Consider the following 22,419-nt stretch of genomic DNA (forward strand, 5'->3'; position numbering starts at 1 on the left):
CAATGAAAATAAAGTGCTAAACATCTAAGTGATTTGTAGGCTGTTCTTTTATAACTCAACCATTAATCTACTAAGTGTTTTTTTTATTACAAGTCAGGTCTTTATTTTTAAGAGACACCCTTCCCCCCCATGTGTTGGCGTTTGATTTGCCAAGGTAAAACATCCTTAGAACATAAACTGGCATTAAATTCACAACAAATTTTATAAGAAGAAAAGGCTGTGATTTGCAAGTATTTGGAACATCTGTCAGAAGAAAACAAAATGACAGGAACAGATACAAATGCTAAGGTTACTGGCTGAGCTGTGAACACAGCGAGAAAGGAACTTTTGAAGTATTCGAATCCACCTTCTGAAAGCACCAACCATTCCCAGACTGACTCTCAGACAGTTAACGGGACTCCTCAAATCTCTCCAGAGCTTATGTGCCTCATCTCAAGAAAGGAACATAAACCAATTTTTAACCATTTAAAACAAACAAAAAGAATAAAATAGGAGATGAGAGAAAGGTCACATCCTTGAAGCAGCTTTGCAATATGCAGAGCGCTGTACTGGCTTCAAAAAATAAAAAGATTCTTGCTCTTGTGTTATTTAAATATAAAGCTTTGTCCCTATTTTCCTCTGTAAGAACTAGCATGCTATATTCCTTCCAGTACATGAACTTCATTACACTTCATACAGTTTTATATTTGGGATGAGGCTACACGAACAACATAAAGCCAACTTGTAGAGAGCTGTTAATAAAAAGACTTTAAAACATGAATCGTCATGAGATCTGATCAAATGAAAATCAACCGTGGAATTAAAACAACACATTTCTGATTACATAAGTAAGTTCTGTTCTTTACCAAAAATTTCCCCTGTTGGAAGATCCCGATTAAAATAAGGAAATACATAAAACGAGAACAGGAAGTAAACACAATAGTGTGGTTCGTCTCAGAAGGTGTCCTGGTCCAAACCCAGCTGCACGAGTCTCCGGGCTCTCAGCGGAGTGTGACCAGCTCTTCTGAAGAGGTAGGGTGAATGGCAACGGTGTTGTCGAAGTCGGCCTTTGTTGCTCCCATTTTTACTGCGACAGCAAAACCCTGCAGCATTTCATCACAGCCGATCCCCTGCATATGGATCCCGACCACCTGAGGAAAAGGGAGAAGCGAGGACAGTGAAGTTTTTTACCAGATATGCAATGGGGACATAAAGAAAGAACTAAGGGCTAGGGGTGTAATTCCGGAGGGAGCACGTGCCACACGGCTCTTGCTCAGGCTCTCCTGGTCCCGGCCAGCTTTCCTCCTGTCCCACACGGCTACCACGCTGTCTCCTTCGTACAAGGGAACCCAGTCTGGACGGCCTTCCTCCCCTCTCTCAGAGCTGAAGTCCATTCATTCACCTTTCAGATGGCTATGGAGTTCTTTCTTCTTGACAAGCTGAAGTCTGTCACATGCCCTCTCCAGAGCAACAGTTCTGTCATGTCATGGCTCTATCACAGCTACAATGGGATTTTTTCTGAGGGACTGGATAATTATAGTCCATCTTTCTCAGAAGACTGATCTCTTTTATTTGGTCTTTTTGAGACAGGGTCTCACTATGCAGTTCAGGCTGGCCTTGCGCTCACTTCGTAGCCCAGGCTGGCCTCAAACTTGCAGTGCTCCTCCTGCCTCAATCTCATGAGTGGTGAGATCATAGGTGTGAGCCACCACATCTGGCCTTTTCGCCTTACTTTTTAAAAGGAATGGGACTTTCTTTCTAAATGAGATACAGGATGACTACCCCTCACCCACAATGTGACCAAAAGATATGGTGAAAGTTTAACTTAAAAAGAAAAAGTTTACTGCAGTAAAAGACACATAATTAATCCCTACCAAAATAGTGCTGAGGCTGAGAATTCGAGGCCAGCCTGAGCTATGAAGTGAGTTCAAGGCCAGCCTAAACTGCAGAGTGAAACCCTGTCTCAAAAAGACAGAAGAAAAAGAGGGGTGGGGAGGACAATGGGATGAGTGTGCTTGAAGCAAGAGGGAATATCTTGCGGGGGATTAATGGCAAGGTGTATTTTACTATGATAAATTTTTGAAATTTAAACATGGATTATATTTGCATCACACCCTGTAATAAGACAGATAAAAGGGGGCTGCCCCGTGAACCAGAGGACTCACCTACCGGGTCTCTCCGCACCCTCCTGCCCCCAAACCAAGTTACCAACATCCTTTTCAATTCTGCAAGGTGCTATTGGGCTCACTGGGTTTTTCCATACCTTTTCCTCTTTATTAGCACAAATCATCTTCATCACACATTTTGTTTTCCTGGTGGTCACTGCGTGGTACATTGGGGTGAAGGCAGTGGAATAGATCTTCACGTTGTCTTTTCCGTATTTACGAACGGCCTCGTCTGTAATGTACATTTAAAAAAGCATTTATCAAAACTAAATAAAAAGACTTTAAAACATGAATCGTCATGATTCATGGAGAATGGAGAAATGGTGAGAAATACATAACTGAGTCAAATCATGAGGAAGTATCAAAAAAAACAAAGAGTGAGATAAAAGCTAAAAATTGTCTCTTATTTTAAGGGAGACCAAAGAGGTATAAAAACTACATGTTATCTATTATTCTACAGTGAATTCTAGACTTGGGGAAAAAATATTGAAAATGACATAAACTCAGTAATTGGTAAAATTTATGTAAGATCCAGACTTGAAAACTGTACTGGGCCTGTTCTTAAAAAATACATAGCCAGGCACGGTGGTGCACACCTGTAATCCCAGCCCTTGGGAGGGTGAAGCAAGAGGATTGCAAGTTCCGTAGCCTGGGCTACATATTGAGTTCAAGGCCAGCCACTACATAGTTAGACCCTGTCAGAAAAGAAAAAGAAAAAGAAGAAAGAACAGGAAGAAGAAGAAAAAGAAATAATACTAAAATATACTAAAGAGTGTATGTGGGTTTATAATAAAGAAAATAATTAAGCAAAAATATTAAAATATACAAGAGTCCTTTGTATTGATTTCTTAACTTTAAATGTGATGTTAGTTCAAATAAAAAAGCTAACAAAAATCAGATAAACAGTATTGTGTGGGGAAAAGAAACTACTCTCAAAGGATGAGTAGCTCTGAAGTAAATCAGAACTGTGATTACAGATTAACCAAAAGGAAATGGGCGAAGCATGGTGATGCACACCTGCAATCCCACCTCTCCCAAAGGCTCAGACAGGAGGACCGCTGTGACTTCAAGGCCCGCCTGGACCACACAGTAATACCCTGTCTCAAAAAACAAGAAAAAAGGGAAACGGAGGGAGGGATGGATGGATGGATGGATGGACAGACAAAGGGAGAAGACAGCCGTGTGGTGTGTGCTAGTAGTCTCAGCACTTAGGAGGCTGAGGCAGGAGGATCACTTGAGCCCAGGAGTTAGAAGCCTGCCTGGGCTACACAGAAAGATCCTGTCTAAAATAAATAAATAAAAACGGAGAGTGTAATTTGGGGACTGAGACAGATTTAGCTGACTGGCAGGGACCTAGCTCAAAGGAAGCAACCACAAACGCCCTTCACCTTGAAGTACCTACCTTCAGTGAGCCCCACTGTCCCGATAGGCGGGTGACTGAAGACCACAGTAGGGATGTTGTCATAGTCTAATTTGGAATCTTCTTTGCATTCGAAAAGTCTATGGGCAAGTTTCCGGCCAGCAGCTATTGCAACTACAGAGATATTCTGAAGTTAGTGTTGGTCTCACTGTTCATTCTAACACGGCAGAGCTGTTCTGCTCGTCATTTAGCATCTGCCGTAACACACTGGGGCTAAGCGTTATGCCACATCTCATTATAATATCTAGCAAAGCATAATGAGAAAGTATCAGTGCCTTAGTGCACCATTCAAAACTACTGGCTTATATGAATTCTGTACATTCTGTTAGGAAAACAAAAACGACAAAGACACACATTTATAAGCTCCCAATTACCTGGCAGTCGAGTAGTGAGGATAGCAGTTTGCTGACACGATATTTATGGAGCTAATTATAGTAGTTCTGTACATCTTCGGCTCACATTAAACCCATTTTATTAGATCTTTTAACTTGGGCTGGGGATGTGGCTCAGTGGTAGAGTTCCTGCCTCGTATGCACAAAGCCCTGGGTTTGATCCCCAGCACTACCAGAAAAAAATTTTTTTTTAATTTAAAAATTTACTCTTCTAGCTGGGCGTGGTGGCGCATGCCTGCAATCCCAGCACTCAGGAGGCTGAGGCAGGAGGATGGATTGTTCCAAGTTCAAGACCAGCCTGGGCTACAAAGTGAGCTCAAGGCAGCCTGAACTGCATAGTGAGACCCTGTCTCAAAAAGACAAAAAAAAGAAAACATGGCCGTGGGTTTGACCCCAAGGCCAGAAAAAATAAATAACTTCCTAAAGGAGCTAAAAGGGTTTGGGTACGTGACAGGTGAATTTTCATCGGTATGTAAGACCCCTGGAACATTTTGGGAAGGCTGGTGTGGTCCCATAGAAGGACAGGTTGCAAGCAGATGGAGTGACACCGCTGACAGACAGAGGTGGGACAGAGTTTGAAATGTGCTCTTTAGCTCAGGAAGTGGGCTGAGGAACAGGATGAGGGAGGGAAGGGGAGTCGGTCCTGGGTGCACCAGACACTCACCAGAGAAGGTGGATCTAAATTCCTTCTTCCAAAAGTCACTTCTGTCACCACACACAACTCTGAGACTACGTAGAGTTCTTCAGAGGGTGGCCATACTATCTACATAAGAATTTCAACCTTCTCTAAACATTTTATTAAGTCTTTTAAAGAAAAAATGAGTATCATCCAGAAAATGTCAGGTATCCAACCAACCTCTATTTCAATACTTTCCCCAACTTGACAAGACGAAGACACTCATGCTTTCGGCTCTGCCGAAGTGAAGAGCAGGACAGCGCTATGCAGCACTTGGAGCCACCTCTCCTCCAGAGGCAGGAAGAAGCGTTACCTGGCGTCAGAAGAGCTTTTCCACACACGTCCCCAACTGCGTAGATGCCTCTGACACTGGTGTTCTGGAACTCATCTACTATGATATGGCCTTTCGCGTCAGTTTGAATTCCCTGAAATTATGAAGGGACGGCACATGAACAGCGGACCCGTCAACTAAACCTGGCAGATCAAACCTTTGGATCTGCTGCATTTCACGTCAGGCAGCCCTTCTGCCTGAACATGCAAGAAACCACGAACTTCAACGGCAGAGTGGGGCACATTTACAGCCGGCGAATCTTTTTATCTTTTGCTTAACGTAAAAGGTGAAATACTGTACACAAGTTTGGGTGAGGAGTTTTAGTAAGATTTCACATGGCAATGTATAGTGCAGCTGGTGGGGTAAACAGGAAAAGGTAAATCTGAAAGTTGAGCAAGTGATACTGAACTATCAGATGAACTGCCTTCTGGGGTGGGATCTAAGACGTGTTTTCAACTTTTTCCACTGACATGCTCCCCAAGGCAGGCCCTGTCTACCCCGGACACGGCCTGAAGCAGCCACCAACAGCACATTCCTCTGAAGCACATTCTTTTGTTATTTTTAAAAACCCAAATAAATCTGGCACTCTATTAACAAAACATATTATGTCTCCCATCACCATTTTCCCCTCTGTGTTGAATCCGCGGCACAGTGGGGACAGGAAGCATAGCGGTCATCCAGAGAAGCTAGTGGTTAAGACTACAATCTTTGGGGCTAGGGGTGTGGCAGGGAAGACAGGGGTGCAACTCTCAGCTCTGCCACTTACTAGGAGTAAGACTTTGTATAGCCACCTATTTATCACCTAAATATGTGAACTTCTATGGCAAAAGATGGTTTCACCTAGTTCTGAAAACAGAGTGATGCTAGACATCTTTCTTCCTTCACAGAACTTACAGTCTGAGAAGCTGCCTGTTATTTCTGCATTCCTGGTTTTCTCATTTTTATGTCTCAAATACTCACAGGCAAGATTAAGATTAAACTGAATTAGTAACACCCTGACAAACCCTAGTAAGTAGTAAACATTCAATCTGCATTGCCGGGCATGGTGGCACACACCTACAAATCCAGCACTTGGGAGGCTGAGGCAGGAGGATCCCTGCAAATTCCAGGTCAGCCTGTGCTACATAAGGGAGTTCAAGGCCAGCCTGCACTACATAGTGAGATCCTGTCTCAAAAAGACAAAAAAACAAAACAAAACAAAACAAAAAAAACCCCTGCATTATATATAGCTTAGTACTGTTTGAGACCAAACACTGTTTTTGCCTTATTCTTTTAAAATTCAAAATAGGGGCTGGGGATTTAGCTCAGCGGCACAGTGCCTGCCTGGCAAGCGCAAGGTCATGAGTTCGATTCCCAGTACCGGGGGGGGGGGGGGCTTCAAAATAAATAAACAAATAAATATTCAGCAAATACATTTCAGAATTAAGATGTACCGATGCCTCTATTTGTATAAAGACAAAATCTCCCCTGAAAGGTAAAAAGCTGGACGACTACGTTACCATAAAAACAGACAACTTGTCCAACTAAATTTCATTGAATAAGATTGAAAATAAGCCAAATATGTCCCTGAATGTTTTATTATTTAAAACACTGAAAATGCTGAAAAATATACTAGGGAATATAGCTCAGTGGTAGAATGCATGCTTAACATATATAAATCTCTGGATTAAGTCCCTAGCACCAAAAAATTAATAATGATAACAATCATTAAAGTGTTCAGGGCCAGTGATACAGCTCAGCAGCACAAGCGCCTGCCTGGCAAGTACAAGGTCCTGAGTTTGATTCCTGGAAAAAAAAAAAAAAAAGTGTTCAAAAATAACTTTTTATAGGATTGAGAAAGAAATCTTCTTACAACAGAAATTAATTTTATAACATAAATCAAAATGTTATATACCACTCAGGCTTCATCAAATGTATAAACCTCAAACATAAAACATCCCATTTTGCTAAAAGAGTACTACATCAGAAAAACCATCACGATCAGCAACAACAGCAGGTGTTCATACTCTTAAGGCAGCAGGGCACGGTGGTGCATGCCTGTAATTCCAGCACTCGAATCATTGCGAGTTCAAGACCAGCCTGGGCTACAAAGTGAGCTCAAACTGAGCTGCACAGCCAGACCCTGCCTCAAAAAGACAGAAAAAAAAAAAAAAAAACAACCCTAAAAACATACCCTTAAGGCAGGGGCCTAAGCTAATGACTTTGCATGCACTGTCTCATTTATTCTTTTTTATAACCCAAGGGGGCAAGTACTGTTTCCATTACCATCCTGTCTGTGAAACTACTGAACTTAGAAAAAAATACCCACTTGCTCAAGGCCATGCTACTGTTAAGTAATAGAACTAGGTTCAAATTCAGGTCAAACTCAGGGAACCACACCCCAGCCTATTATGTTCTTTAAAAAATTTAAAGAACAAAGAAGACTGCTGTCTGTGCAGAGGTAAGAGAGATGGCTTCACCTCTGTTCCCGACCCGGGGTACCACCTTGATGCCACACCAAGGACATGCAAGATGCTGTGGACAAGGCAGGATCAGCGTAGGACATTAAAATATCATTTGAGTATCAAAAAGGAAGTCTGAGAAGGAAGCAGTCAGGAAACAGCTGGACAATCTAGACTAGAATCCCTCCAATCAAATCCCCCTGCTCCAGGGTTACAACTCTAGAAAGGGAAAATATTTCAAAGTGATAAGATTTGATGACAAAGTAGAACGTGGAATAAAGGGAAACTGACTCCGTGAAGCCCCCTCCAGTCTCACGCGGGCAGTGGAGGGGAGGGGTGGAGATCACAGGGCGACTCGCACAGTCAAGAATGTGTGGGGCGCACTGCATCAGCTTACCAGCTTGTCTAAATTCAAGCCCTTGGAATTTGGGTCCCGCCCAATGGCCCAGAGCAGGCAGTCCACATCTGCAATGGAGGTCAAGGTGGGTTTCCTCCCAGGAAGTGCAGTAACCACGCTGAGTTCCAAGCCTGTGGAAGTTTTTTTAACTTCCTTGACCTATTGACAAATAAAATGTGTTAAATGAGTGCAGTGCAGCATGGGGAGAAAATGAAGGCAAATAAAGAAGAAAATAGAATTTTTAACATTTACAAAAAAAATTTTTAACATTTACCCTACACTGAAACTTCCACCTGACAGACATCCACTTTTACCCAAAGCCACTGACACTAGAACCCCAGGAGGCAGGGCCATTTCCTGGTGGCCCTTTCTTTGTGTGGAGCTGAGGACCGAGCCCAGGGCCTTTACCCTGTGCTATTCCGTCAGCCACCACCACCCTCATTTTAAGAAGTTTGTAGAAAAAAATATTTGTTACAAAGCCTCCTAAATTGCTAAGTTATCTGGGCTGGACTCAAACTTAAAATCGTTTCTTTTGCCTCAGCCGTCCGCAACACTGGGATGTCTGGCACGTGCCACCACAAAGCTTCCTTGTCCTTTAAATCTTCCAGCCAATGACCAAGAACGTCAACTCATGTCATCACAATGCTTCAACTTTTTTTTTTTTGTCTTTTTGAGACAGGGTCTCCCTATGCAGTTCAGGCCGGCCTTGAGCTCATTTCATAGCCCAGGCTGGTTTTGAACTCTAGATGATCCTGCTGCCTCAGCCTCCTGAGTGCTGGGATTACAAGCGTGCGCCACCACGCCCGGCCATAATGCTTCCATTTAAGAAAGTATTTTAAGGTGGGCATGGTGGTGCATGTCTGTAATCTCAGCACTCAGGAGGCAGAGGCAGGAGGGCTGCTATGAGTTTGAGGCAGTCAGGGCTACAAAGTGAGTTCAAGGCCAACCTTAACTGCATAGCGAAACCTTATTTCAAAAAAGACCAAAAAAAAACACACAAAAAAACCCCCAAAACATCAAAGCATTTTAAAGTGTACTTCTCAAAGCCAGGCGTGGTGGCCTGTAATCCTAGCACTTGGGAGGCTGAGACAGGAGGATCGAGACCAGCCTGGGCTACAAAGTGAGCTCAAGGCCAGTTTGAACTCCATAGCGAGACCCTGTCTTAAAAAGACAATAAATAAATAAAGAGTACTTGTTTAAAACTGTGGTGATATTTAAGTAATAAGTCTAACCACAGTGATTTGGGTCATAGCAGTGCCACTAGGAAACTTCTCCAAACTGCATGGTCGTTGCTTTTCCCTGCAATTTATCAGAATGGGGGAAGGGAGTAACACTCCAGGCAGGACAGCCAAGCACACACAGTCATCCCTGGGTATCAGCTTGGGGGACTGGTTTCAGGATCCTGTAAAGATACCAAAATCCAAAGAAGGTCAAGTCCCTTATATAAAATGCCACAGTATTTCCATATAATCTGTGAACATCTTCCTATGTGCTAAATTATCTTCAGATTACTTTAATGCTAAATGCAATGTAACACCTATAATCCCAGCATACGGGAGGCTGAGGCAGGAGGTCACCTAGAGTTTGAGGCCAACCTGGGATACAGAGTGAGTTTAGGGCTAGCTTGAACTACATAGAGAGACCCTGTCTCAAAAAACCAAACAATAAAAAATAGAAAAAATAATAAATGCAACGTAAATGTTATGTAAATAGTTCTTACATGGTATTATCTAGGGAATCATGGCAAGAAAAAATGTCAGTACAATGTTCAGCAAGATCCCATTTTTGCCCTGAACATTCAAGATCCTTGGCTGGTTGAATCCGTGCATGTGGAGGGCTGACTTCACGGTGTGGTGAGGGTCCCAAGAGTCTGATGGTGACGTTTTCCACCAGTCCAGCATCTTTACACCCACAAAGCAAGTTCTCGTTGATTATTTTACTTGATATGGTCTATAGTGAAAAGGCAAGCCTGTGTGTGGGGACCAGCGAATGGTTTTTACAAAGTTAATTCTTCAGGAACAGGCTGCTGAAATTCAAGTATTTCCTTGAAGAGAGTAAAGTACTCTGTAATTCTTTCCATTTATAAAGTTCAAAAAAAGTATGCCTTAAAAAGAGATTCTATAAAGGTGGTGACAGGGAAAAAAACAGATTCTGTGCTATTTTCTGAAAAACAGATATAAATCTCAAAAATAAGGATGTGTAAAAAGGCTTATGAGTAGAAATGCAAGTTTTAGTTCTAAATTAAACTGCCAGGTTTCTAATCTTGTACACCTTAACTTCATTAATACTTTAATATGAATTATAGCTTCTTAGGAAAAAAAAGTAATTCACAGTTTCCTAGAAGTGGAATAAACTGACTGAAATAAAGAGTGTGTGTTGTTTATAAACCAGGACAGGGCCTGCAGCTCAGGGGTAGAGCACTCATTTATTGTGCATGTAGCTCTGGGTTTGAGTCCCAGCACTGCAAGAAGCAAAACAAGACAAAAAGAGAAAGTGTGATTCCCCCCCCCCTCCCCCGTGACATACAGCGGGCCGGGGTGCACACACACCTGTGAGTACTTCAGGACCTCCACACCAGCGTTCTGGAGCTCCTCCGTGCAATTGGAACTGATCAGAGAATCAAAATTTCTAAGTACCTGTGTACAAATGCAGGCCACAGGGAATGGGCGGTAGAAAGAAAGAACACTTGATTAAAGACATGCTACAAATTCAGGAGGGAAATGTCAGTACTGATTCACCCTTCCTTTTATTTCCTCCTCTATTCGTGGCTAGAGTGGGAGCAGTTTTACTAAATCCTCTATTTGTCAGGAATGTAGCTCAGAGGCATAGCGCCTGCCTGGCAAGTGTAAGGTCCTGAGTTCGATTCCTGGTACAAACAAACAAACAAATAAATGAATAAATGAAATCCTCTATTATCACCACCAAGGTCTCTACTGCAATTAACTTTCTCAATTCCTGTTTCAGAGTCCCAAAGAAATGGACAGTCAACTTTCAGGACTCTTATCATCTTTATCTTCCCCTCTTCCAAGTTTGCTTCTCTTCTGGAAAGTGTAAGGAACAGACATTTTTTCCCCCATTCTTAGTGCCCAAGGGCCAGCCTTCCCTCTGATATGATTGAAGAGAAGGTCTTCTAGCAAAATTTCTTTATCCAGTTAGAAATCACAGCTTCACAGTGGGGCTTTACCTCTAATAACGCACATGCAACATACTGCAGCAGGAGGTCAGGAGTCACTTGCAGTGGCTTTGGATGGAGTTACACCAGGACAGGGCAGAGGGAGAATTAGTCTGGGCCTCAGGGGCAGGAGAGGGCAAGAAGCCAGGTAAGGCAGCCCTCTGCAAATGCGGGAATCAGTTGCTGTACTGGTAAGACTGCAATGTTTCAGGACTTTAGCTATTCAGTTAAGCTCACATCTTCTGCCTTTCCTCTTCTTTTCAATTTACTAGGTATGATTCAGTAAGGTAAAGTCATATTCATGAAAAACATTATTCAAGACATAAATCTCTTTAGGGCTAATTATATGACACATCTCAAAGCCTAAGAGAAAGTTTTCAGAGCGCACACTGCCTAGGGACAGTCAGTATCCCTCATGTCCTTCCCTTTGCTCAAATTAAGAATTAAAAGTCAGCCAGGTATACTGGCAAACCCCTGTAATTCCAGCTACTTGGGAGGCTGAGGCAGGAGGACTGCAGGTTGGAGCTCAGTCTAGGTAACTGCATGAGATCTTGTCTCAAAAATTAAAAATTTAAGCTGGGCGTGGTGGTGCATGCCTGTAATCCCAGCACTCAGGAGGCTGAGGCAGATCATTGGGAGTTCAAGGTCAGCCTGGGCTACAAAGTGAGCTCAAGGCCAGCCTTAACTACATAGTGAGACCCTGTCTCAAAAAGAGCAAATAAATAAATAAATAAAATACAATAAAATAAAAATTTAAAAAGATTTGGGGGCATAGCTGAGTTGTAGATTATTTGCCAGGACGCACCAGGCCGAGTTCAATCCCTAGTACCACAAAAACAAAATTAGAATCATAGCACTTGAGTGATCAGGGGTCTGACAAATCTTGTCCCTACAGAACCAGGCCCCAAAGACTTTAAGTGACTTGCTCACATCACGTATCTGCTAGGGATTGTGGTGGTGGTGGTGGTGTCAGGTTTGTAGGCCAACACTTTCGTTACTGCCCCACACCTGCTACCAGAGCTCTAACACGGTGCCAACAGCCACTAACCCACCTCAGACTGAGAGCAACACCTGACCAAGCGATGACAAAGGTGCGGGCCACACCTGAGCAGAAAGAGTACAGGCTGGGGCTTCCTTACACCTCAGCCCACTCCCAGCGGTGCTACAAGTCAGCAGCCACAAAACCTCTCGTCCTTAATTTCTTCGTGTGTAAAATGAAACTCAAGTGGATGATCTACAAGGTTCTCCTTCATATAAAGAAGTTAGTGAATTGTTTGGCCTGGGTGCTAACAATCCCAAACTACCTTTCATGTGAAATTCATTTGCAGAATTAAGAAATTAACACGATAGGGTATTTAAGTAACACTTATACTGAATGTCTCCTTAAGGTAGTTAGTTACTATCATTTCGTGATGAAAATTCTAGCCAGAAAGGAGAAAATACCCGCCAGTTTGATCAACTTAGAATTTTCATCAACAGCAGATGGGATGGGTGTAAGGTGTAATTCAAACAGGTTACCCGCAGCCTGGTGGCACAGACCAACAGACACAACCGCCATGCGCTTTGTGTCCTCGTATCTAATGGTGACCTAGGAAAAAAAATTCTGCCTCTTAAAAAAAAAACAAAAACCCCTAAGGAGAAGGACAAGACCCACCTTATCATGCCGTATCATGAGCGCTGTCTTAGAGCCCAGGGCGGACAGGATCCCGGCTATCTCCACAGCGATGTAACCGGCACCCACGATGACACTGCGCCTGAAACAAAAGCAGGGGTTAACATTTTAAAATTAACCGGGGCGGGGGCACTTTCTGGGCCCCCTTCTATCTCTTAGACAGAAGGTATCTTTCACTCAATAAACTCTTCTTACCCTTAACAAAAGCACTAAAATAAAATAAACTTACCTGGGAATAATTTTAGATTTGCAGACAAGGTGCAAAGAGAATATGACATTTCCCTTATGCCCTCTACTCAGCTATCCCTGAAGTTAACGTTTTATACGCTGGCGGTACATCTGTCAAAACTGAGCAGCTCACGAGCACATTACTGTTGACCGAACCCTAGATCACAGATTTCATCAGTTTTTCCACGGGTCCCCTTTCCTCTTCCAGGTGCTGCGTTACACATTTAAGCAGAAAACATTCCTTTGTAGAAGTGAAATATATTTTACTTGTTTTAAAAAATATTTACCCTCTTTTTTTTTGAGCAGGGGTGGACAGGGTTGCACTATGTAGTTCAGGTGGGCCTTGAGTTCACGGCGATCCTCCTACATCAGCCTCCGGAGTGCCGGGATTAGAGGTATGCGCCACCATACCCGGCCCCGCTTTTTCTTTTTTTCCTTTTGAGACAGGGTCTCACTATGCAGTTCAGGCTGGCCTTACTTGCTTTGTAGCCCAGGCTGGCCTTGAACTCACAATGATCCTCCCGCCTCAGCCTCCCAAGTGCTGGGAATACAGGTGTGCGCCACCATGCGCAGCTTCACCCCCACCCTTTTCTTTTTTAAGAGAAGACAAAATCTTTGAAACTAGAGAGGACTCCTTACATAATGATCCTTGCACCTAAGACTAACATGAGACCAGGATCCTTTGACTCATTATTCTCCTGGGCAAGTATTTCTCCCTGATCATTATTCAGTTCTGTCAATCTTTGCAGTATGATCAAACTGAACTTCCTGAATACATTTTGGTTTAAGAAAGAACCTCCAGCCTTAGTTCAGTGCTAATGAAGGTCTGAATCAGTGGTAGAGGAGCTGTGAGCCTGGACTGAGGGCAGTGCTTGCTGACACACTGCAGCCTACACAACAGGGGTCCTGTGGTAGGCAGAGTCATCCTGCATGTGGCTCTGTCCACGCAGGCATCAGCTGCATCCTCTCCCATGTCACAGTGCATGGATAAGAAGTGTTTGGGGAAGCCAAGTGCGGCGGCACACGCCTGTAATCCCAGCACACTGGGAGGATGAAGCAGGAGGATCAGAAGTTTAAACCCAGCCAGGGCAACTCAGTTACTTGGCGAGAGCCTACCCTACCTCAAAATAAAAAATACAAAGGCCTTGGGATACAGGTAAGTGCCAAGGCCTTAGGTTCACTTCCTAGTACTGAAGCAGGGTGGGAAGCTCAGAATGAGGAAGTCTTCCAATACCTTCCTTAGGCAAAGTACCCACGTCCTAAGTCCAGTCTTCAGGGGCTTTTGGTCTGGATGTACAGTGCAGCATATCTGAGGCAGAAGGGTCATTGATCCCAAGAGTTTAAGAGCAGCCTGGGCAACTGTTGTGGCTTGTGTGCAAATGCTCCCCCAAAGCCTCACGCACTCATGGGCAGGGCTTTTCAGAAGTAGCCAGATCTAGAGTGTGTGATAATGGGATCAAGGATGTGACGCTAGGATCAAGGCTGCCCCACCTTGAGTGTGAGTGCTACCTGACCTAAGGGCGGGTGGCCTGGATCGGATAAAAGAGACAGAAAGGGGGCCACTACCTTCTCTTGCTGCTTGCTACTTCACTGCTGGCTGTCTTCTGCCTGCCCTGCAAGTTCAAGACCAGCCTGGGCTACAAAGTAAGCTCAAGGCCAGCCTGAACTGCACAGCGAGACCCTGTCTCAAAAAGACAAAAAAAAAAAGAAAAAAAGGAGAGCAACAGAGCCTCCACTTATGGAAATGCTCTGTATTAGCTACTTAGAAAAATCCAGAATCAGTTACTTTAGACATGTTATTAGATGCCATGTCAGCTAAAGAAAGATGAAAGTTTACTATTGAGTTCTAAACACTTCCCTAATTTGATTTGAGCTCTAAACTTTCTGCAACAGCTTCTGACCAAAAGCCTCAAAGATTTGAGGGATCTACTGAAGGGTACTAGCAGATGAGATACTCAAGGTCAGAGAAAGAGCTGAGTTAGAGAACTGAATTCAGGAAGTGCCTATAAGTGGCTCACAGGTGGAGGAACAAGAAATGTTCCCAGAAGACCCTGGGGAAGACTGAACCACTGAAGCTGTGTCCACTTACCTTGGCAACTCTTCCAGCTGAAAAAACCCATCGCTGGTTATGCCTAGGCTTGCACCTATGTAGAAAAATACAGCTTAGATCACACAAGGTCATACTTTCTCTTGTAAAATGAGAACAACGTTTGATGAAAGAACCAAACTCTCTTTCCGTCCACACTCTTTCTGTTCTGACAAGTTCTGATGAATTCTCCACATGGGAATCTGCTGATGACATTGTTTTTCTTTCTTTTCGGAGACAGGGTCTCACTAAGTTGCCCAGGCTGGTCTCCAACTAGTGATCCTCCTGCCTTACCTTCCTGAGTAGCTCAGATTACAAGGGTGCACCACCACACCTGGCTTCTGAGTCAACATTTTTATTTTCTCTCTACAAACAGCAGCAGTGATGACTACAGCTCCCAAGAACAGACTCTGCGCAAACTGCATGCGGGCCTCCCACTCCAGCGCAGGCAGGAAGCCTTCAGCCATGGCTCTCTTATCACTGCCTTTTCCTTCAAAGGCTGCAAGCAGACATCACTGTGGAGGACCTCCAAATACATACTTCCAGTTTGATCTCCTCCTCAAATCCCAGAACTGTATTTCTAGCTTTCCTGAGACACAATTCCATGGAGCTTGAAACTCAGGGTCAAGTATCCTTTACCAGGAACGCTTGCGACCAGAAGTGTTTCAAATTTCGGACTGCTTTGGACTTTAGAATATTTGCATTTCTATAATCAGATGTCTTAGGGCGAAGTCCAGGTCTAAACATGAAATTCTTTTATGTTTTCCACAGCATGAAGGCAATTATCCAACATTTTAAAATGATTTTGTATATCACAAGGTTCACGGTGTGGGATTTTCCACTTGCATCATGTTGCTCCTCAGGAAACTTGGGGTTTGGGCCGGGGATATAGCTCAGTGGCACAAGCGCTTGCCTGGGGTCATGAGTTCAATCGCCAGTACCAAAAAAAACCAAAACCAAAACCAAAACCAAAAAAAACTTGGGGTTTTAGAGCATTCCACATTTTGTAGTTTTGGATTAGGGATGTATATTCAGAATTAAATCTTACTTTTCAAATCAAATCCTTGTCAAGGTGACCATTTTAGGGAAAGGAATCAGCTTTCCCCAATCAACCAAAGCCTTGAGTTGTCCGTCTGTGACTCCTTCTCTGAAGCCCCCCCATATCTCATTGGTTAATAAATGCTGTATGCCACACACCCCACCCCAGCCTTGGGATTGAACCCTCGGCCTCATGCAAGCACGGCAAGTGCTCTACCTCCGAGCTGCATCCACAATCCAAAATACTGCATTTTACCAGATCTAAGCACCGTGACTGCAAGACCTAGCCTGATTTCAAAGATGAGGAATATTGTTTCTAATGTGTGTCTTGAAATCAATCAGATACACTTCCTGTTTTTTTTGGTCCGCTGTGTCTTTTACACCTGTGTTCTTCTCCAGCCCTTGGCATTACAGCAGGGACTCAGCAGCTGGGGGCAGAACCCAACTGAGACGTCCCACCCCACGTTTACGGTAGGACGCACTACTTTAGAACCACATCCCTACCTCCTGCACAGACTCCTACAGCTGGTAGCTAACTGACCCTGTTCCCCGATGTTCTCTCCAAGTCAGTGTCAGATTATTTTCTAAAATTATCACTTGGACCTCACCACCACTCTGCAAGCCAGTAAGTACCTATTACTGTTACTGTAAGGTTAGAGATTCCTTTTGACTTCCCCTGGGGCCACAGCCTGGCCCCTGTCATAAAGCATCAGTGCCACTGAATGTGCTTCGAAGACTTCTCTGTAACCTGCTGGTTCTGGTCCTTCTCTCCCTCGGCCCGTCATGCTGTGTGCAAGCCTCTTCCCTACAGTCTCCCTCTCAGGCCAGCCTGGAGGACTCTGTCCTGCCTCGGAGTGCCTCGACCCTCACAGTCTGCCAACTGTACTTTGGAACATTTATATTTAGTGTTTGCATTTGTTTTTATTATTTTTTAAATTAATGAAGGTGTAAGTTAAAAATTTCAAAAGGTGTGCGTGGAGGTGTAGCTTGGTGGTGGAATACATGCTTAGCTCCCTGACCCCCAGCACCCCCCAAAACACCAAAAGTAAAATATTAAAAAATTCAACAGTTCAAGGCTGGGGATGTAGCTCAGTGGCACAAGCACCTGCCTGGCAAGCATAAGGTCCTGAGTTTGATTCCCAGTACAAAAAAAAAAAAAATTTGAAAAATTTGGAAGTTCAAAATGTACAACACAATGTACAGTGAAACATACAGTGAAACTGATACTGGTGACAAGCAAGTCTCTTCCCCAACCTATACCTCTAATCTTCTCACTGAAGGGAGTCATCATTTTGGGGTTTGGGTTTTTTCTTTCTGAGCTGGGGATTGAACCAGGGCCTGGCATGTGGTAGGCAGGCACTCTGCCACTGAGCCACATCCCCAGGCCATTACAGGGTTCTGAGCATCCTTCCATTTCTACACCACACAGGTCTCCTCGCCTTTTAAAAAAGACACAGAATGCCCAGTGTCGTAGTGCATGCCTGTAATCCCAGCACTTAGGAGGCTGAGGCAGGACGATTGCCAGGAGTTGGAGACCAACCTGGGCTACAAAGTGAGACCTTGTCTCAAAAAACCAAAATAAATACATAAATAAATAAATATAAAGACATAAATTATAGCATACTATACACACTATTCTATCCTGTTTTCTTTTATTTAGCAATAAACCTTGGGGAGATTGTACCTATCAAAGATTCTTAAAAAAAAATTAAAAAAAAAAAAGTATGCTTACGCTCAATATTCTAAAATAAATTTTAAGTTACTTAAGTATCTTTGTAGCTCTTACACTGATTGTTCTTTACCTTGAGGACCATGAACACTTTTCAAAGCTAGAGAAAGTACACAGATCCTCTCTCCAGAGAGGTAAGAAATGCATAAATGTTTACAATACCCATATACTTTCAGGGGGTTCTCATGCACTTTATGAAGCCAATCCACAGAGTACACAAAAGATTATAAACTACAGTCACATCCACAAAGGTCTTAGAAACTTGCTGAGGACAAAAAAAATAGACAATGTTTCTTGTGAGAGAATCTGGCAGTATGTCCATGACTCACCACTAGGGGCTTCAGCATAATTAAAATACAAAAGGGAGATATGACCATTCAGAAATTTCTTACTGAATTAATCTTTTATAATTTTCTATGTGAGACAAAAATAGGACATAAAAAAGGCCTACTTGGCTAGGTAAGCCACGTCCTTGTAAGACTTCTCTTCTTTCAACAGTTAATGTGTCATGTGTCCTACAAATACCCGCACATCTGCCAAGCCACGGCTGGGAGCGATGGAAGCCAGGCTGGGAGCGATGGAAGCCAGGCTGGGAGCGATGGAAGCCAGGCTGGAAGCGATGGAAGCCAGGCTGGGAAGGCAGGGGGACTGGTGCTATGTCTGAGCCCAGGGTGGGATGAAATACCTTCCTCTGTCCCATCATTAGCTACTAGTTAGTCAAGTAAATGCAGGCTCTGCAGAGACCTTTCCTCACAGCCTTTCTCAGGAGAAAACTGGTACAGGCGGCTCCCGCAGCACAGCGTGTAAGGCTGAAGCCACAGCGAAGCCTGCCGAGCACCTCGGAACACTCACCAGGGATCTGGCTCTCACGGGGCAGCGAGGGCACGCCGCCCGTGGCAATCAGGATGTGAGGAGCGGTGTACTTTTCCCCATTGACCTCTACCGTGGGCTGGGGATCACTTGTGAATGCTGCGTAGCCATGGATGATGTCTATATTGGACTGGAAGGAAACAGCATGTTAGCCTGCTCTTCAGACAAACAAAAACACCCGCTAGAACACATGAGCTCTTTCATTTCTCCACTGACAAGCCTGATTTTCTGTTTGCAGATGGCAAAACAATTCTGTTGCTCATGAATTCCTGACTAGCAACTGATACTCAAGGTAAAGGGGTTCCGGTAGTACACATCAAGAAAGAAAGGTGCTATCGTGGGCCAGAGTCCAGAAAGCAAAAGATACTTGCAAGTCACTCCCCCAAGAAAAAAGGTAACAGCGTTCACCCCAAGATTCGAGAGGGAAAGTCTTCCTCATGGTGAAAAGAGATTAAGAAATGATCTATCTGGCGAAGGGAAGGTGGATGAGGATGACAAAAGAACACAGGTGAGGAGAGCCTCTGGCCACGGAGGAAGACATAATGCTTCTGTTTTCTCAGTTGCATCCTGACCATGGAGCTCACCGAGAGAGCCGCAGCGAGCCAGAAGACGGACTGTTCTTACTGGCACCCCGTGTAGCAGCCCGTCCACTTGGGTGGCTGACGGGCTCCTGCCAGCCATGCTACGTGTCCTGGCATGCAAAAGTGGGTGGCTTATGAGGATAATGGAACCAGGCAGGTGTGTCTGACAATGGGACGTTTCAACATTTGGGAACGTGTTTGGTTCTGAACTGAGTTACGGCTTCCTTTCCAACCACCCCTCCGGGCCTGTTCCTGCACGTGCCTGGCTTCATCAAGCTGAACTAAGGCCAGTGCCAAAACCTGCAAGCCTGCAGCGCAACTTCTCTTCGGGGTTAATGAGTTCCCGTGAGGTGCCTGGCCTGCAGGGGTGCGGACCGAGGGGCGGTCAGACACACAGCAGCTCGAGGGAAGATGAAGATCTTCACTTCCTACCCTACTAGACCGAAAGTTTCCACTCCTATGCAGCACTTCAGGGTCAGCAGTAATTCCTTTACCATCAGGTCCTTGCAGGATCCACTACACACACCAAGACTTCATGGTATTAACAATGCTAATTTCTCAGTAATTTCCCCTAGTGCTCACGCTCTCTCTCTCTTTTTTGCCAGTACTGGGGACTGAGCCCAGGGCCTTGCCACTGAGCTACATCCTCAGCCCCTTTTTATTTACTCTGTCATCCTTACCGTGACAGGCATAGTGGGACTAAGTTGCTAAATTGTCCAAGTCGGGCTCAAACTTGCAATCGCCCTGCCTGACCCTCAAGGAAGGCCACAAGTACAGGGACGTGTCATCACACCTGGCTATTTTTCCCATCTTTGTCTGTTTCGAGATGAAGTCTCATCATGTAGTTCCAGCTGGCCTTGAACTCACTACGTAGCCCAGCCCAGGCTAGCACTGAACTCACAGTGATGCTCTTGGCCTCAGCCTCCTAAGTGCTGGGACTATAGGCGCCCACCACCATGCACGGCTCCCATCTCTTTTATAAAAGTATTTTACTAGCTCCATGTAAGACATCTGATGGCCTTAGTACATCAAATGTATTTCTATAACACTAGTCCTGTAGCCTTAAAAATCTCTTGTATCCATGTGCCAACAGAACTATAGACCCTTAAGTATTTCCTCAGCCCACCCCCATTGGGGTTTAAGGATAGCAAATATCTCCCAACAAATAAATCCAAGGAGTGAGAAAAATCAATATAAAGTATCTGAGGTTGGCCATCAGTAGAAGCAATCCACCCTAAAAGTTTGATTTACAAACAAGCTATTAATGAGATAAGGGTGTGCCAAATATTAAGAATCTACTATCATCTAAACATAACCCAAGCTACGTGGAAACTATGAAGGGAGATCATGGAGAAAAAGAAGGGTGGTCTGTATACACGCATACACGCACACACGCACGCATGCCTGTGAAGGAGGAGGAGGCTGGGGGTATACAATCTGCCACGGCCACTAACGCTTCCCTGGGTGGAAAAAGCATGGCATCCAAGCATGCAGCTGGAAAAGGCCTCAGGAGAGCAAAGGGTATCACAGATTTGCTACAGGCAAATACACCTTGGCCTGATTTTCTTGATCAGATTTCATGCATTAGACTTCTGAATCCTAACTTGGCCTCCTGAGTAGATCTGGCCATCAAGGACAAGACTGTTCTGAGCAAATGGAAATGGCAGGTTTTCAGCCTGACAGCACTGCTGATTTTAATTAGTACATCCCAGACTGCTATGTTAAAGCTTGCCCTGCTTGATTTCTGAACCTAAGCAGAGGACGAAACCCACTTGAGACGAGTCTGTAGGGGACACTGGCTATGAACCGAGGCCCACAACACCCATGCTCCTTGGAAAAGAGATGGCACACGTGGCCGAAGGAAGGTCAACTTCAAAGTCATTAATCAAAAGGAAGTAACAGGGGGTTGGGGATTTAGTTCAGCGGCACAGCGCCTGCCTGGCAAGCACAAGGTAGTGAGTTCGATTCCCAGTACCGGGGGTCAGGTGGGGGAGAAGTAACAGAAACATGACGGTATTTCAAGATATATCAAAAAGGTGTATTTTCATCTGCCCAAACCTGGCTGCCTACTCCAGGAGAGCAGCTCCCTCCCCACTTCCAGACCCAGTGTACGCACCTTAGTGAGGTTGTTTTGATAGATGGTGTTCAGGCGGCTCACGTAGGCGTCGCGCTTCTCCTTTATCACACTACAATGAAAGCCGAGTCAGTACTCAGACCCAGGACTGTCCTCTTTCAGTCAGTAACCAGGCACCTAGCCCTGAACATCCCCGAGCAGAAAATCTGCCTGTCAGCAAGAACGAAGCAGCGAGTGTGTGTGAAGACAGCCACCCTTCCAGGCACGCGCGTGCCTTCGATATTCCGCCCCCAGGAGGATGCCTAGGTGGCACCCACGGTACGGAGCCTGTTTCTGTGGAGAACGTAAGGACAGCTGTTCTGGCATGACACCAGTGCATGGAGGCCACTTGATACACTTGTTGACAAAAATGGATAGATTTGCTAAAAAGTTTTTGAAATTCTGACAACTTCAAACTTTTATGGCAAGTTTTTAAAAAGTTCAACATAGAATGGCTGGGTTATCCAGGCATCGACCCAGAAGAGTGAAAAGCAGGGACTTAAACAGATACTTGCACACCAGTGTTTGTAGCAGCATTACTTGTGACAACACAGAAACCCACGCACAGGTGGGTGGATGGACACACCGGTGTATCCTACAATGATAACTACTCAGTAGTGAAGCATGAACTACTGACAGGGCTACAGCGTGGATGAACCTCGAAAATGCTATGCTAAATGAAATAAGCCACACATAAAAGGAAAAGTATTATACGATTCTACATGTAGGAAGGACATTCAGTCATAGACAGAAAGCAGAAGAGAGGTACCAAGACCTAGGGGAGGCCGGGTGTGGTAGCACATGCCTGTAACCCCAGCACTTGGGAGGCTGAGGCAGGAGGATTGTTCTAAGTTTGAGACCAGTTTGGGCTACAAAGTGAGTTAAGGCCAACCTGAATTGCATAGTGAGATCCTGTCTCAAAAAGAGCCTCCCATCAAAGAAAAACAAAAAGAGAGAGCGAGCTAGGGAAAAAGGGAAATGAAGCTTTCTTATGTAACGGGTAGAGTTTTTGTTTGAGATGGTGGGGGAAGTTCCGGAAATGGAGAGTGGTGATGGCTGCACAATTTGGTCCTTTTTGAGACAGGGTCTTGCTCTGCAGTTCAGGCTGGCCTTGAGCTCACTTTGTAGC

At 44.5% G+C, this 22,419-nt stretch overlaps 1 protein-coding gene and 1 long non-coding RNA gene across 2 annotated transcripts in view; both read right to left on the reverse strand.

The window, feature by feature from the left end:
• Positions 1 to 75: 75 nt before the first annotated feature.
• Positions 76 to 22,419, reverse strand: part of Gsr (glutathione reductase) — a 23,173-nt gene continuing 829 nt past the window's right edge. Inside the window, exons 3-12 of the mRNA XM_005398371.2 lie at positions 21,294 to 21,363; positions 18,579 to 18,726; positions 14,963 to 15,017; positions 12,628 to 12,727; positions 10,351 to 10,437; positions 7,802 to 7,960; positions 4,946 to 5,057; positions 3,547 to 3,678; positions 2,243 to 2,376; positions 76 to 1,130 (exon numbers count right to left, since the gene is read on the reverse strand). Of these exons, the coding sequence (XP_005398428.1) occupies positions 981 to 1,130; positions 2,243 to 2,376; positions 3,547 to 3,678; positions 4,946 to 5,057; positions 7,802 to 7,960; positions 10,351 to 10,437; positions 12,628 to 12,727; positions 14,963 to 15,017; positions 18,579 to 18,726; positions 21,294 to 21,363 (1,147 nt within the window). The 3' untranslated portion in view covers positions 76 to 980. The remainder of the gene's footprint in view (positions 1,131 to 2,242; positions 2,377 to 3,546; positions 3,679 to 4,945; positions 5,058 to 7,801; positions 7,961 to 10,350; positions 10,438 to 12,627; positions 12,728 to 14,962; positions 15,018 to 18,578; positions 18,727 to 21,293; positions 21,364 to 22,419) is intronic.
• LOC106150071 lies at positions 4,314 to 4,938 on the reverse strand. Its single transcript, XR_001236653.1, has 2 exons — positions 4,813 to 4,938; positions 4,314 to 4,719 (listed from the first exon to the last, which is right to left on the reverse strand). It is a non-coding gene; the product is annotated as an uncharacterized LOC106150071 (long non-coding RNA).

This window comes from Chinchilla lanigera, unplaced genomic scaffold (assembly GCF_000276665.1).
Source record: "Chinchilla lanigera isolate Chin_1 unplaced genomic scaffold, ChiLan1.0 scaffold00062, whole genome shotgun sequence".
Taxonomy (NCBI): Eukaryota; Metazoa; Chordata; class Mammalia; order Rodentia; family Chinchillidae; genus Chinchilla; species Chinchilla lanigera.